Here is a 13,917-nt window from a genome sequence, read left to right as displayed (position 1 = left end):
GGTGTCTTATTTCCTTTGTATTTTTGGATAACAGCCCTCCTGACCATTTCCAACTTTGCAGAGTTTCAAAGCCCTCATGTAGAGCGCGTTTTCCTACCGGAATTTAGTCACGGGCAGGGACTTTGGAGAACGAAGAAACTGGTTTTTAAAACTGAGTCCAGACGAGGAGAGAGGCCTTATCTGGGGAAACTTGTACTACAAGAGCTTTTCTTACCTTATGCCTCAGAGTGACAGCGCTCCTCAACCAGAGGACTACATTTCCCGGCGGGCGCCGCGCATCTTACAGGCACAAGGTGGCGGGCTAGGGGCGCTCCTCCTCCGTCCAGCTAGCCAATAGGAACGGCCAGCTTGGACTCCTCCCCCCCCCCCCGCCCGACAAGGAGCACGCGGAAACGAGGGCCCTAAAACTACATTTCCCGATGCGCAAGTATACGAATGCTGACCAATCGGCACCATGCATTTCGAGGCTCGGGGAGGAGCCGGCCTGATCAGCCGCCCCCATTGGCTAGGCGAGGCTTAGGCGAGCCGGAACCCGGGAGCGAGCGAAGCGCAATGACATTTCCTCTTTAAATAACCGGAGCCGGGGCCCCTTGGAGAAATGGCCGCGTCGGCAGGTGGGTTACATGGTCCTGCCTCCGCGGTACCGGAGGGGGAAACCAGGCGCGCGGTGCGTGCTCCGACCCGAGGAGGCGGCCGTAAGGCGGGAGGGAAGGATGGAGAGGCGGCGGGCGCGGGGACGAAGATGAATGGGGAGGAGGGCGGTGGGCGGCGCGCCCGCAGAGACGGGGCGTCTGGGTACCGGCCGCCCGCGAGGCGGTTGAGGGGCGCCCTGGCGTTCACCCTCGGTCGCGCTGCCCTCGGGTGGCTCTCGCTCCGCGCTCGTCCCCGAGCCGAGTCCCCGCGCACCGCCGCCGGTTCGGCTGGCTCGCCTCACACCCTCCCTCCGCGAGCGCGGCGGTCCGGGCTCGCCGGGTTCCCGAGGTGAGCGCCAGCCTGGGAACTGGTTCGCCCCTCGCTGGGCTGTCGGCTCCCAGAGCCTACGCCGGCGGGCTTGTGCCTAGACCCGGGCGTTTGTGTAAAGGGTGGGGGGAGAAAACCCACGATGCCGTACTGGCTTCGAACTTCTTGTGGCTGTACGATTTCTCTCCTAGATTTAAGTAAGTCTTCCCCAACAACGAATGGGATTCCGTCTTCAGACACAACCAACGAAGCCATGGACCCCCTCCATGCTTGCAGTATTCTTAAGCAACTCAAAACAATGTACGATGAAGGACAGTTGACAGATATTGTAGTGGAAGTGGATCACGGGAAAACATTTTCCTGTCATAGAAACGTCCTTGCTGCAATCAGCCCCTACTTCAGGTATGACGATGGTAGAAACTTGTATTGCTATCCTATCCTTCATCGCCAGTGTTGCACACTTGGTTCTGATACTCAGTTGGGAACAAACAAACAAAGGCAAGCCGTGTGTTTGTTTTCTGAGAGCAAGTAACAGGCCTTGCCTTATTAATGTGCCCTTGTTTTGAACTGTGGGATTTTAGAGTTCCGAGAGTTGGGTTTTAAGTTAGTGGACTTCTGTGTGAGGTGTTCCCCAATATGGAAGACGCGCCCACACGTGAACATTATGATGCCTTAAATTTAAAACATTCAGTAACTCAGCTGCACCAACTAATACGTGTCAAGTGCACAGGCAGCAACATGTGGCTGGTGGCTGCTATATTGGACAGCATTGATATACAGTGTTTCAGTCAGTGGAAGTTTTATTAGAGAATGATCTGTCATTTTTAAAAATTTATTTTTTTCTTTTAGTAAATCTTCTTTTAGAGTTTAAACCATAGGAATCTGTTCCTTTACAAGTAAATTAGGACTTAGTAGAATGTTTTAATGCCATGGAGTTTTGTAAAATGTAGTGGAATAAATAGTTTATGTTTTAGTTTCCAAGATTCCCAAAGGTATTGCTGTTTTCATTTTCTATTTTTATCATAAAATGTTGAAGAATGAACATTTTAAACTTCTGTCTGAAAACTAAGAGCAGGTGATTGGAAAACGTAATTTTCTACCTGGACATAATGTTTCAAGTATTTTCTTCTAACAGCCTTTCGGTATTCAGAAGTGGTTCATGATGGGAGGAACATCTTGTCAGCCACACTCCTGCTTTCTCTTGGGAGGAGCTTGTAGGGTACATCCTACTGTAATGTTGTATTCATTAGCTCTTGTTCCTCTTTCTCAGAATGCTGGCTTGAATATAGTTACTTGAATCTGTTACTTAAAACCATTTAGACTTGTCTTGGGTAGATCATTGAACTACTAAGTATTAATTATCACAGGGTAGTCAGCCAGAAAGAAGAAAATATGAAACAGAAACAATACATATTCCATTTATATATGAAAAAAGATTCAGTGAGTGCGATCTATGCCAATCAAGTTGCAGAGCTAGATTTTATTCTAAAACTAGACTTCTTATTGTGTTATACACTTGAACAAAAATGGATGAAATGGGTCTTCATTAAAGTTTCTGTTTTAAAAAAGCTATTATCTTTGAATAGTAAAATAAACTGGAGCTCCAAAGTAAAAATTTTCTCATTGAAACTTTATTTTCTAGATAATACCATATGAATGTCATATATAATTAAAATTAGATTTGAATGCCTATACAGAAAAAGTATCGTTACAATAGATTTTAGTTTCTAAGAAGGTAAAAAAATGCTTGGAAGTATTTTGGAGCATTCATTCACAAAAAAAAAATGCTGCTAGAAAACTAAAATACTAAATTCTGCATACAAGTTTCCTGGCTCTCCTGATATGGGACTCTCAGGAATCATACTTAATAGACTCTAAGGCTTGCATTGCAGGTGAAAGAATTAGAACAGCTGGAAATGTGACGCGTGCTTTCTGATGCAGCGGTTTCATAATTAATGATTAAGAAAACATTTTGCTCCTTGGATTTTGTGCGAGGGAGGACTCCCAGTGTACTCAAGAGTACACGAAGAACCTTTTGGGAACTCGTGAAGGTATCAGGCCATTCGTGTGTGTTAGCCTAGCCCGTTGAGTGCAGGAGTGGCTCCCACGATAAAGGGATATGTGATGATACTCTCCCTTTGTACCCAATGAGGGGCTGGACTTTTCTTTTTATGTGGTAGCTATATAAGTGAATGGTTTAGCACCTGAACTGAAAACCAGCTCCAAAATAGGAGCAGTTGGTCTCTAGTTATCCAAGCCAATGGTAATATTAAGCTGAAAACTTACATTATTGAAGTAAAAAAATAAGTAGTTTGGATACCAGGTTGAGCCCTTGTACCCTCCAGGTTTCTCATACTATGTATTAAAATCTCACACGTTGAGGGCTGCAGAGGACCCAAATTTAGTTAGCAACACTCATATCAAGCTACTTTACCATCACCTGTAGCTTCAGTTCCAGGGGGACTCAATGCCATCTTGTAAACTCTGCAAACATCTGCACTCACAACTGGTCAGTCCTCCACATATATACACAAAAATAAAAAGCATAAAATCTTTAAAAAACTGAAATCCCCAAGTATTTGATGAGGGCTTCAAAGGTGTTTTTGCCCATTTTCCCACTTAGGATACTTTTCACAGTGTAACAAAACAGGTTCCAAGTGTCAAGGTTTCAGTTACTTTTGTCCCAAGTAGACACTGATTTCTTCAACGCATTCTATTCAGCACCCCAGATGCTCTTCAGAAAGAATAAAAGTGTACATATCTTTTCTCATAGGTCTTTTGGAAGAATTTTGATATTTAAGAGTTTCCTAGAGTGGTGGTTGTGGTAGTGCATGCCTTTAATTCCAACGCTTGGGGAGTCAGAGAGGCAGGAGGATCTTCATGAGTTCAAGACCAGCCTAGTCTATATAGTGAGTTCCAGACAACCAGGGCTGTGTAAAAAGACCTTCTCTCAAAACAATGACAACGAAAGGTTCTTTAAGATGAAACCTTACAGAAAGGAAATGATGTTTACAAACGAGTCATACTTAAGAGTCCAACTGTTTTATCTGCTTACTGTTTGGGGAAAGATGGTTTTATAAATATACTCAGTTTAAAAAGAAATAAAAATTAAACTGTCTTAACTAAAGCAACATATTACAACATGGCCAGGCTGTTCTCAAGTTTGCTGTCCTCAGGCTGTTGTAAATTCATGGCCGCCCTCTCGCCACAGCCTTCCACAAGCTGGAGTCATACACCACTGCACCCACCTTAGAAGCTTAGTCCTGGGGGTATAAGTTGGGGAAATTAAAAATAATTTCCATAGAATCAGCAGTGTGTTGAATGTTAAGCTCTTTAGAAAAAGGCATTGTATTAACCCTATCATAATTTTTTGTATGGATATAAATAGGTAAAATACAGGAACTTGAACTTTAAAATGAAGTATTCTGTTTTAAGGAAAGGTTTTCAAAGTGTCCAAGAATAAGGAAAGTGGTCTTTAAAAGGAATCCAGTTTGAAAAGGTATAGATGAACACTGCGTACCTTTGAAGAACGCTCTTCTCTTTCTGAGATGAAAATTGACTTAGTGCATACAAGCTCCCTTGTAATTTTCACTGGGCAGTCAAAAATTTTATTAGACTGGCTCTCTGTGCTAGGAGTAATTTTGCTATCCTGATGATAGCTTGAACTTTGTCTGGGACATTATCATTTCAGGTCCATTATCTGTAAGGCAATTTGACTTGAAGCTTGGATAGGTGCTCTAAGGATTAGCAGATCTGAGATATGTCACTTACAGTGTGGTTTCTTAACAATATTTTCCTTTTTCTATAGTTAGCATGTGAGAACAGAATCCTGCCTCCTCCCTTTCCCAGGTCTTATGTCATTCCCCAGGTGAGACTTAGGAACCCAATTAGCCCAAGATCTGATTAACAAGAGATGCCTATAAGAGTCTTATTAATTTTACTTGCACAGAGGGATTTTTACAAGAAAGCAAAATCCACCCAAATTATCGGAACATGAAGCATTTATATCTGTTAGACAAAGAGCAATGCATTTGTCAAGGAATGCCAGGGTAAGTGGCTATCTGGATTAGGGCAGTAAATTCTAGGGGTGTTACTTAGGGATATATGAGAGTGGAGGAGCTGTGGGAGCACTTGATGTTACTGAGGGATGTGGGGTTGAGGAGCCGCAGGAGCACTTGAAAAGAGGAGTGATTGAGTTTGTGTATTCAGGCTTACTTCAGCCACAATTACCCAGTTACTCTGGTGATCCTGGCTCTTTCCCATTATTGGTATCTGAAGGACCACCATCCTGAAAGAATTTCAGTGGCTTGCTGCATAGAGAGAGGAAGGCCACATGCTCTTCCATCAACTTTAGTTCCCCAGGTGATTTCAGCTTGAAGCAATCCACCAGTCTACCATATTTTTAGACTGTATGTTTTTTAACTCCTTTGGCACAAGATGGAATGATCCTGAGAACGGAGCTTTAGTGATTAAGTAGAATTAAGTCTTTGTGTTCATCCCTCTTCAGAACATGAGGAATGGATTCATTTTGCTTCAGAAGGGCTTCTCTGTGTGTAACTTTATACTTCTAAAAATTTTCATTTGTGGTACATATAAAATATTAACCACTTTTTTTTCTTAGGTCCATGTTCACTAGCGGCCTTACGGAAAGTACTCAGAGAGAAGTTCGAATCATCGGTGTTGAAGCTGAATCAATGGATTTAGTATTGAATTATGCCTATACCTCTAGAGTTGTTCTGACAGAGGCCAATGTTCAGGCCTTGTTCACTACAGCTAGCATCTTCCAAATTCCTTCCATACAAGACCAATGTGCTAAGTATATGATTAGTCATTTGGAACCACAGAATTCTATTGGAGTCTTTATCTTTGCTGATCATTATGGTCATCAGGAACTTGGAGATCGATCAAAAGAATACATCCGTAAAAAGTTTCTGTGTGTCACCAAAGAACAAGAGTTTCTGCAGCTGACAAAAGACCAACTCATAAGCATACTAGACAGTGATGATTTAAATGTAGACCGGGAAGAGCATGTTTATGAGAGCATTATAAGGTGGTTTGAACATGAGCAGAATGAAAGAGAAGTACACCTTCCGGAAATTTTTGCCAAATGTATACGTTTTCCATTGATGGAAGATACATTTATTGAGAAAATTCCACCTCAGTTTGCACAGGCCATAACCAAAAGCTATGGAGAAAAGGGGCTATCCAACACCAATGGCTGTGTGCAGAGGCTTGGAATGACTGCTTCTGAAATGATCATATGTTTTGATGCTGCACACAAACACTCAGGAAAGAAGCAAACAGTGCCTTGTCTAGATATAGTCACAGGGAGAGTGTTTAAACTATGCAAACCACCAAATGACCTAAGAGAAGTTGGAATCCTTGTATCACCAGATAATGACATTTACATCGCAGGGGGGTACAGGCCAAGCAGCAGTGAGGTCTCCATCGATCATAAAGCAGAAAATGATTTTTGGATGTATGACCATTCCACCAATAGATGGCTATCCAAGCCATCCTTGCTTCGAGCCAGAATAGGCTGCAAACTTGTGCATTGCTGTGGTAAAATGTATGCAATTGGAGGGCGTGTGTATGAAGGTGATGGAAGAAACTCCCTGAAGTCCGTGGAGTGCTATGACAGCAGAGAGAACTGTTGGATGACTGTCTGTGCCATGCCCGTTGCAATGGAGTTTCACAATGCTGTGGAGCACAAAGAAAAGATCTATGTTTTACAGGGTAGGTGACAGTGGTTCTTCAAGGAAGGGGAGTCTTAGTAAGACAGGCAACATCGGGTTTCCTAACCATAAACTATGCTAGGACATTCTTTCTGAGAAAACAAAAAAGTTTTAAAATTTAAAATATTTTTAAGTTACTGAAATGGTCCTCTGTTTTGTATTATGTTTGGATATCATATATTTTTTTCCTAAAAACATAATAGTTCAGCTATTACTATTTCAGAGCATTTTTAAAAGCCTTAATAAACAGGTTAATTATACCTGTTTTTTTGTTGTTGTTTTTGAATAATCAAGAGATGTAGCAACTACTTCTTACGGAACTTAGTGAGTTTACTGGAATTACATTATTCATTTACCAAAGGATTTTTAAAATATATATATGTGCATTTTGCCTGCATTCCTGTCTGTGCACTGTTGTAAGGAGGCCACTTGTTTCCCGGCTGCCCGGCAGCTCAGACCCGAATAATCACACAGAAACTATATTATTTAAATCACTGCTTGGCCCAATTGCTCTAGCTTCTTATTGGCTAACTCTTACATATTAATTTAACCATCTCCACTAATCTGTGTATCGCCACATCTTGTGGCTTACCGGCTAAAGTTCTGGTGTCTGTCTCTGGCAGGGCTCCATGGCTTCTGACTCCACCCTTTCTCCCAGCATTCAGTTCTGTTTTCCCTGGCTAGCTAAGTTCTGCCCTGCTGTAAGTGCAAAGCAGTTTCTTTATTCATTAATGGTAATCACAGCATACAGAGGGAAATCCCACATCAGTGCACCATGTGCATGCAGTGTCCACAGATCAGAAGAGGGTGTCGGTTCCCTGGGAACTGGAGTTAATAGGCAGTTGTAAACTGACATGTGGGTTCTAGAAACTGAACCAGGTCCTCTGGTATAGAAACCATTGCTTTTAAACATTGAGCTTTATTTCCAACTCTACAAGACTTTTGTGGGGTTTTTTTTTGGGGGGGGGGCGGGGGAGTTGTTTGTTTTTATTATATGGGTATTTTGCCTGAATGTATGACTATGTACCACATACCTATTTAGTGACTGCAGAGGCCAGAAGAGGGAAACCCTGGAACAAGAGTTAAGATGGTTGTGCTGCTGGGAATCGAACTTGAGTCCTCTAATAGAGCAATTAGTGCTCTTAACCACTGAGGCACTTTTTAGCCCCACAAAGGGTTTTATAGTTATGAAACATAATTATAAAGGCTCAAAATTATGTTCTGTAGCTCTTGGCTTTTTTAATGGTATGTATATATACATGTATATATTTAAAAATGCTATGTATATATTATGTTTGGCCTGAAGGCCAGACATAAATATTGGGTGTCTTTCTCTATTGCTGTTCACCTCACTTTTGAAACAATTTTATTGAAACTGGAGCTTGCCAGTTATCTCAACTGGCTTGCCATCAAGCCCCTCCCGAATCTTTCTCTGTTCCCTCACTGCTGGGGTTATATGTGTACTACCATGCTCTGCCTCTTCGTGGATCCTGGGAATCTGAACTTAGAGTCTCGTGCTTGTATTGCGATTACTTTTCCTGCTGAGCTATCTCCTCAGCCCCATACACTTTTCTTAAATGTTTTAGTTGCTGGGATTTTGAATGCAGCATAGATGACTCTAAAGTCTATTTTCCGTGTTTCCTAATGGCTTGTATGTAAATTATTTCCTTATATGACTACTTGAATAAAACAGGAACAATGTAGGTTTTTATGAAGATATATGTGATTATTTTTAAGCCCTATCCCATTTTTAAAAATGTTTTTTTTCTCTTTTAAAATTTTTGAGAATTGCCTAGACATGTTTGCTTTACATTGCCTATTCAGTTCTGCAGAACTTAATTAAGGAGTAATACTGTCTGCTACTGTACTTCAGTTAAATTAAAACGTGGCATGATTTGGGCTTATCTTTGCAAAATATAAGAATGTGTGTATAATTCATCCAAGATGGTTATATCCAGTGTGATGGAGTATGCTCCCCACCTCCATCTGGCAAAATAGTTTATAGAGATAATTTTAAGGCTCCTCAATGGAATATGTGGGCTGTATATTAATGTAAATACTGTAGCAAAACAGCAGTGACTTAATAGGGTGTCATGACCGATATGAATATTTTTTAACCGGAGGTTGTATTTTATATAAGGGGACTCTGAGGCCCTGAGTCTTTTTAATTGCTTATCTTTGGTTTTAGTTTATTAAAGAAGAGTTGAATAATTTTTTTCAAGACAGAGTTCCTCTGTAGCTTTGGAGCCTATCCTGGAACTAGCTCTTGTGGACCAAGCTGGCCTTGAACTCACAAAGATCCGCCTGCCTCTGCACACGCCTTTAATCCCAGCTATCGGGAGGCAGAGACAGGTGGATCTCTGTGATTTCAAAGCCAGCCTGGACTACAGAGCAAGGTCCAGGACAGGCACCAAAGCTTCACAGAGAAACCTTGTTTCGAAAAACAAAAACAATTCAACCTGTTTACGCATAACTGCTGAAGTGTAAGTTCAGTCTGCCCATAGAGTCGATAATTGTTATCACAAAGACATTATACATTATTCCCATTAAGCTGAGCATTGCACATGCCTATAATCCCAGCTCTCTGAAGGGTGAGGTAGGATGATCTTAAGGCTGGCCTGAGCTCAGGCCGGAGAGCTTATCTCCAAAAAACGAGCAATGCTAGATCATTAGCAAGATTCTGACGACATTTTCTTATTGGCAGTCTGACACACTCTTATTGTCAGTTTATAATAGTAACTGACTCCATGTCAATTCCATGAATCGTTTTGAAATTCATCTTTGCTTTATAACAACATTCATGTAAACACATCAGTGACCCACAAGTACAAAACTAAAGAATTCCGTGTGGTTTTCTAACCAAATAGCATACAGATATGTAATGGATTTTTATGGCTAAGTTGTATGTGTGCATGTTGCCTGTCCTGTTCTCCCAACGTCATCCATACCAACACAGGTTGACTATAATATTACTGTTACTGTATATATTTTACAGGAGGCAAATACTTGGAAAACATAAGCTCTTTAGTCTTCAGAGGTTGTAATTAAAGTTGCAATCAACCATCAAAATTTACATACTTGTTTCTTTCTTTCTTTCTTTTTTTTTTTTTTCTTTAGGGGAATTTTTCCTCTTCTATGAGCCTCAAAAAGACTACTGGGGGTTTTTAACCCCCATGACTGTGCCTAGAATCCAGGGCTTGGCAGCTGTGTACAAGGACTCGATCTACTACATAGCTGGAACCTGTGGAAATCATCAGCGTGTGTTTACTGTAGAAGCCTATGATATCGAGCTAAACAAGTGGACTCGGAAGAAGGACTTTCCATGTGATCAATCCATAAATCCATACCTGAAGCTAGTGCTTTTCCAGAATAAGCTCCATCTGTTTGTCCGAGCTACTCAAGTGACTGTTGAAGAACACATCTTCAGAACCAGCAGGAAAAATTCTCTTTACCAGTATGACGACATTGCCGACCAGTGGATGAAAGTGTACGAGACCCCTGATCGATTGTGGGACCTTGGCCGCCATTTTGAGTGTGCTGTGGCTAAACTCTATCCTCAGTGTCTTCAGAAAGTACTGTAAGAAGTGGCAGGCCTCCACACGTCTCTGTCATCTCCTACTAAGGGACCTCGTTTGGAAACGCTGTCGACATTGAAGAAAACAGAGTTTTGTAGACAGAAATGGGTGCTCGTAAAGATTGTGGTGTGGGGAGGGATTCACTTTTACCTTCATGACATTTTCATTTCAGTAAGGAAAGGGAACAAAGTGCAATTATCAGCATTTTCCACCCCTGGCATTAAAGTATCATTCTGGAATTTTGTGAGAAGCAGTCCCTGAGAAACCAGGTGAATCAAGACAACTATGCACTCTTAAAAAGCAGTTTGAGTATTCCTGGGTAGAGACATCCAAACTAGCTAACATGACTTTATTTTACATACGGGTAACATTATGAGGCAATATCATTTGTTTAGCTGTGATCTCTCTAACAGACAAGCACTAACTTAGACCCTCATTCGTACTATTTATATGTATTTACATATCTATTTTTGTGTACTGTTTTCAAGTGTATGAGATTAAATGTGCTCTGTTAAACTGAAGGAGAACTCAGAAAGAACCTTTAGTCGGATTGTTTCATATTCTGCTGTAACTTTAAGTTCAAACTTTGAAGTGGCAGTTTTCTATCCATAACTTTTTCAAGTCCTAACACTGTCTCATTTTTTAAAATCCCAGAAAGGGCTCAGATTTGCAGGTGACTGGTGCTCGTATAAGTTAATTCACATGTAACTAGATAGACTTAAATGGTTTGAACCTATGTTTATCTTTGAGATTAGCGTGCTATGTCCATGGCCATGGCACTTTACCTTGTGACTTCACAAGGTCTGCTGTTTGTGTGATAGGATATGGCTGATGGCCATTGGTCCAACTGGATTCAGTTTTACAATTCCAAGTTTGCACTAACATGGGCTGTTTTGTTGCCCAGCCTTTTTTCCATCCTCTGCCTGTCCAGTCATTGTTGGTAGCGTAAAGTTAACTTACAATGTGAAGTTTTTACACCTACTTATAAAATTCTGTTTTCTAGAAACAAGAACCTTGCAGTGATCTAATAATTTAGTTGCTTTTAAGGTTCATATTACAGTTACAATCTCTATTTTTTTGCACCCAATGGTGGTAAATATTTTTTATGTTGAAACACTTGTTCTAGCAGTAGGTGGTGTAGAAGGAAGGACGAGTGGATGAATAGAATCGTAGCTTTCTGTATTGTAGGTACTAAGGAGCTGTTAATATTGTTTACTGTTGACTGGTAAGTTTCTCTGTTAGGATTATTAACATGAAAGACAAACCAAGTCCCTTTGTGCCTGAGGCAGGCATCTGGATTGATGACGTTCTCATTACTATGTGTACTATGACTACTAAGTAGTATACATATAAGGCCAGAGTCTGTCCTCAGTCAGAACAGTTTGAGGGGGGAGGGGGCTTGCACCAGTTGTAAGATGATACTGTGAAACAAATTGAAAACATTGCCTCTTGCATCACATACCTCCTTTTCCAGAAACTTGGTAGACTGCTTTGTAAAAGCCCTACAAGCAGAGATGTTTCTCTGAAACAAGAATTCAAGTGGATGGTGTTCAGGGTGAGCGTTTATGTTCTAACGGATAGCTGTGCGATTTCTCCTCGTCTCTGTAAACTTTGTCAGCCATTTTTTTTTTAACCTTTCTAATTTGTCTCGGGTTTTCTTTTCATGCTGTGTTAGGGTTATTTCTGTGAAGTTTTTGAATTATATTATAGTTCGCATTGCTAATGAGAATGAAAAATAATTTTTACAAGAGATGTCCATGTAATTTATTTTTGAAAGCTTTGCTGAGTATCTAAGATTTCCTGCCACTTTGACAATCTCTGTATTTAGAAAAACGTAATACTTGAAAACAAGACATAGAATATTGAGTTAGCAGTGTACATGTTCTATATGGTACGTAAGAGAACAACACACTGTGGCTAATTCTACACTAGATTTATTCTCTTGGTCTGTGCAGCTGTTGGTCCTTTTGTTATAACAGTGTATATTGAGGGTATCATCTGAGAGTAGTTGTCAGGCCAAGGATTAGAATTTGCTATGGGTGTAGAATATATATTTGAGTTTTGTATGAAAAACTATTTGTTTACATTACATAGCTGGGATATTTTGCCACTCTTAAAGTGATTTCAGAAAAGGCCCTGGGAAACTAAGATTAGTGATATGTGTGGGTTTATGTGTAGATACTTAGGGTACATTTTCATGGTGTGAGAATATCAGTAAAAGGCACAATGGCTACTACAGGATGAAAAGACCTAACAGATGCCAATCCCACTTTAACTGTGTTTCTACATTTGAAGAATGTACGAAGCACTTTTCCTATATGGTTTTTACACGATGAAAACTGGACTAGGTGTAACTTATGTTGTAGGAAAGAAGAAATTATTTATGTCTGTCTTTGTTTCTTGTTATCCTACAAAGTTGCTCTCACTGATGCATAAGGATAAGTGGATGTGATTTGTGAGGAGGTTTAAATGGCATTCAGCATTCAGTGCTCAGGTATGCAGTAAGTACTGTAGTCCTCTGGGGCAAATGTGTAGATATTTTTAAACCTTTTGCCGTAATTGCACAATTTTTTGCATTTTTTACCTGATGTCATTGTTTCTTGTAATAAAACCTTTTCTGATTTAAAACTGCCAGTGTTGTAAGCTGACCTGAAGAATGAATTTTGAAAAATTAAAATTTGCTGAAAATCACAAACTTATGTCATGGTAGAGTGAAGTAATATTTTAGCTTATTAAATATCTGACTTGTGGCATAAAATCAACTAGTTAGTTTTACCAGTAACTTTTATTCTGATTGTTTTAGTCTAAGCTGTCCTCGATGCCTCTCTTACATACACTTCATATCCCATCCCAGGAAATTCTGTTGCTTCTTCTATGTAGCACTTAGTTAATGTCCACATGGTCAATGTACCATTTCAACCCTGTTACCCTGGCCTACGCCTGTCCTGTCTGCCTATGCGCAGTTGCTACTGCAAAGGATTTCTTTCTGCTTAGCACCCTTGAGCCTTGTGATTCCTTCTCCACATAGTTGTCTGAGTACTTCTGAAGCCAGGGTTGTGTCCCTCTTCTGCTTAGATTTGATAGCATCCCAACTCCCTATCGGAACTGAGGGCATTACCAATATTGTCTACAACCCAAAACTATCTCTCAGACCTCACCGTAATTCCTTGAACTTGGTGAATTCCAGCCACATTAACCACGCTCTTCCTTAGACATGCCAGTCTCTCTCACATGGGGCCTTTGCCTTTGCCATGTCATCAATCAGAAGGCCTTACACTTCAGTCTATATTAAAATACCACTCTCCTTAGTTGTTAAAGAGCACTGTCTGTTCTTGCAGAGGACTGGGGTTCAATTCCTGGCACCCACATGGGAGCTCACAATTGTCTGCAAATCCAGTCTAGGTGCTCAACACAAAGTGCATGTGTTGAGCGTACAAACTGCGAAGATACACATGCAGGAAATGCAGAGATAAGATTTTTTCTTAAAGTTTAAAACATCAACTTGCTAGCCAAACTTTCTCAGTTGTTCTATTTTCCATGTCCTTTCTGCTCTATTTTCCACACATCTTTCCCCCTATTAAAATGTCATGAAATCAAGGATTTTGTCTTAAAATTTATATTTATTTACTTGGCATATGTGTATGTGA

The 13,917-nt window shown here is 40.6% G+C and overlaps 1 protein-coding gene across 2 annotated transcripts; it reads left to right on the top strand.

Moving 5' to 3' along the window:
• Positions 1–526: 526 nt before the first annotated feature.
• On the top strand, positions 527–12,913 carry Kbtbd8 (kelch repeat and BTB domain containing 8). Of its 2 annotated transcripts, XM_057788595.1 has the most exons (4): positions 527–614; positions 1,152–1,362; positions 5,582–6,696; positions 9,813–12,913. In XM_057788595.1, exons 1-4 carry the CDS (start codon positions 599–601, stop codon positions 10,274–10,276), a joined length of 1,806 nt encoding a protein of 601 aa, XP_057644578.1. In that variant the 5' UTR covers positions 527–598; the 3' UTR covers positions 10,277–12,913. The 2 variants fall into 2 exon arrangements, with proteins under 2 accessions (XP_057644578.1, XP_057644587.1); XM_057788604.1 differs by lacking the exons at positions 527–614; positions 1,152–1,362 and adding an exon at positions 4,789–4,828.
• Positions 12,914–13,917: the final 1,004 nt, after the last annotated feature.

Source organism: Chionomys nivalis, chromosome 1 (genome assembly GCF_950005125.1).
Source record: "Chionomys nivalis chromosome 1, mChiNiv1.1, whole genome shotgun sequence".
NCBI lineage: Eukaryota > Metazoa > Chordata > Mammalia > Rodentia > Cricetidae > Chionomys > Chionomys nivalis.
This window is presented reverse-complemented; position numbering and strand designations above follow the sequence as displayed.

Coding starts and splice junctions, on each gene's coding strand:
- Kbtbd8 (XM_057788595.1), top strand. Junction 1,363..5,581: donor GCAATCAGCCCCTACTTCAG/GTATGACGATGG, acceptor TTTTTTTCTTAG/GTCCATGTTCACTAGCGGCC. Junction 6,697..9,812: donor AAAGATCTATGTTTTACAGG/GTAGGTGACAGT, acceptor TTTTTTCTTTAG/GGGAATTTTTCCTCTTCTAT.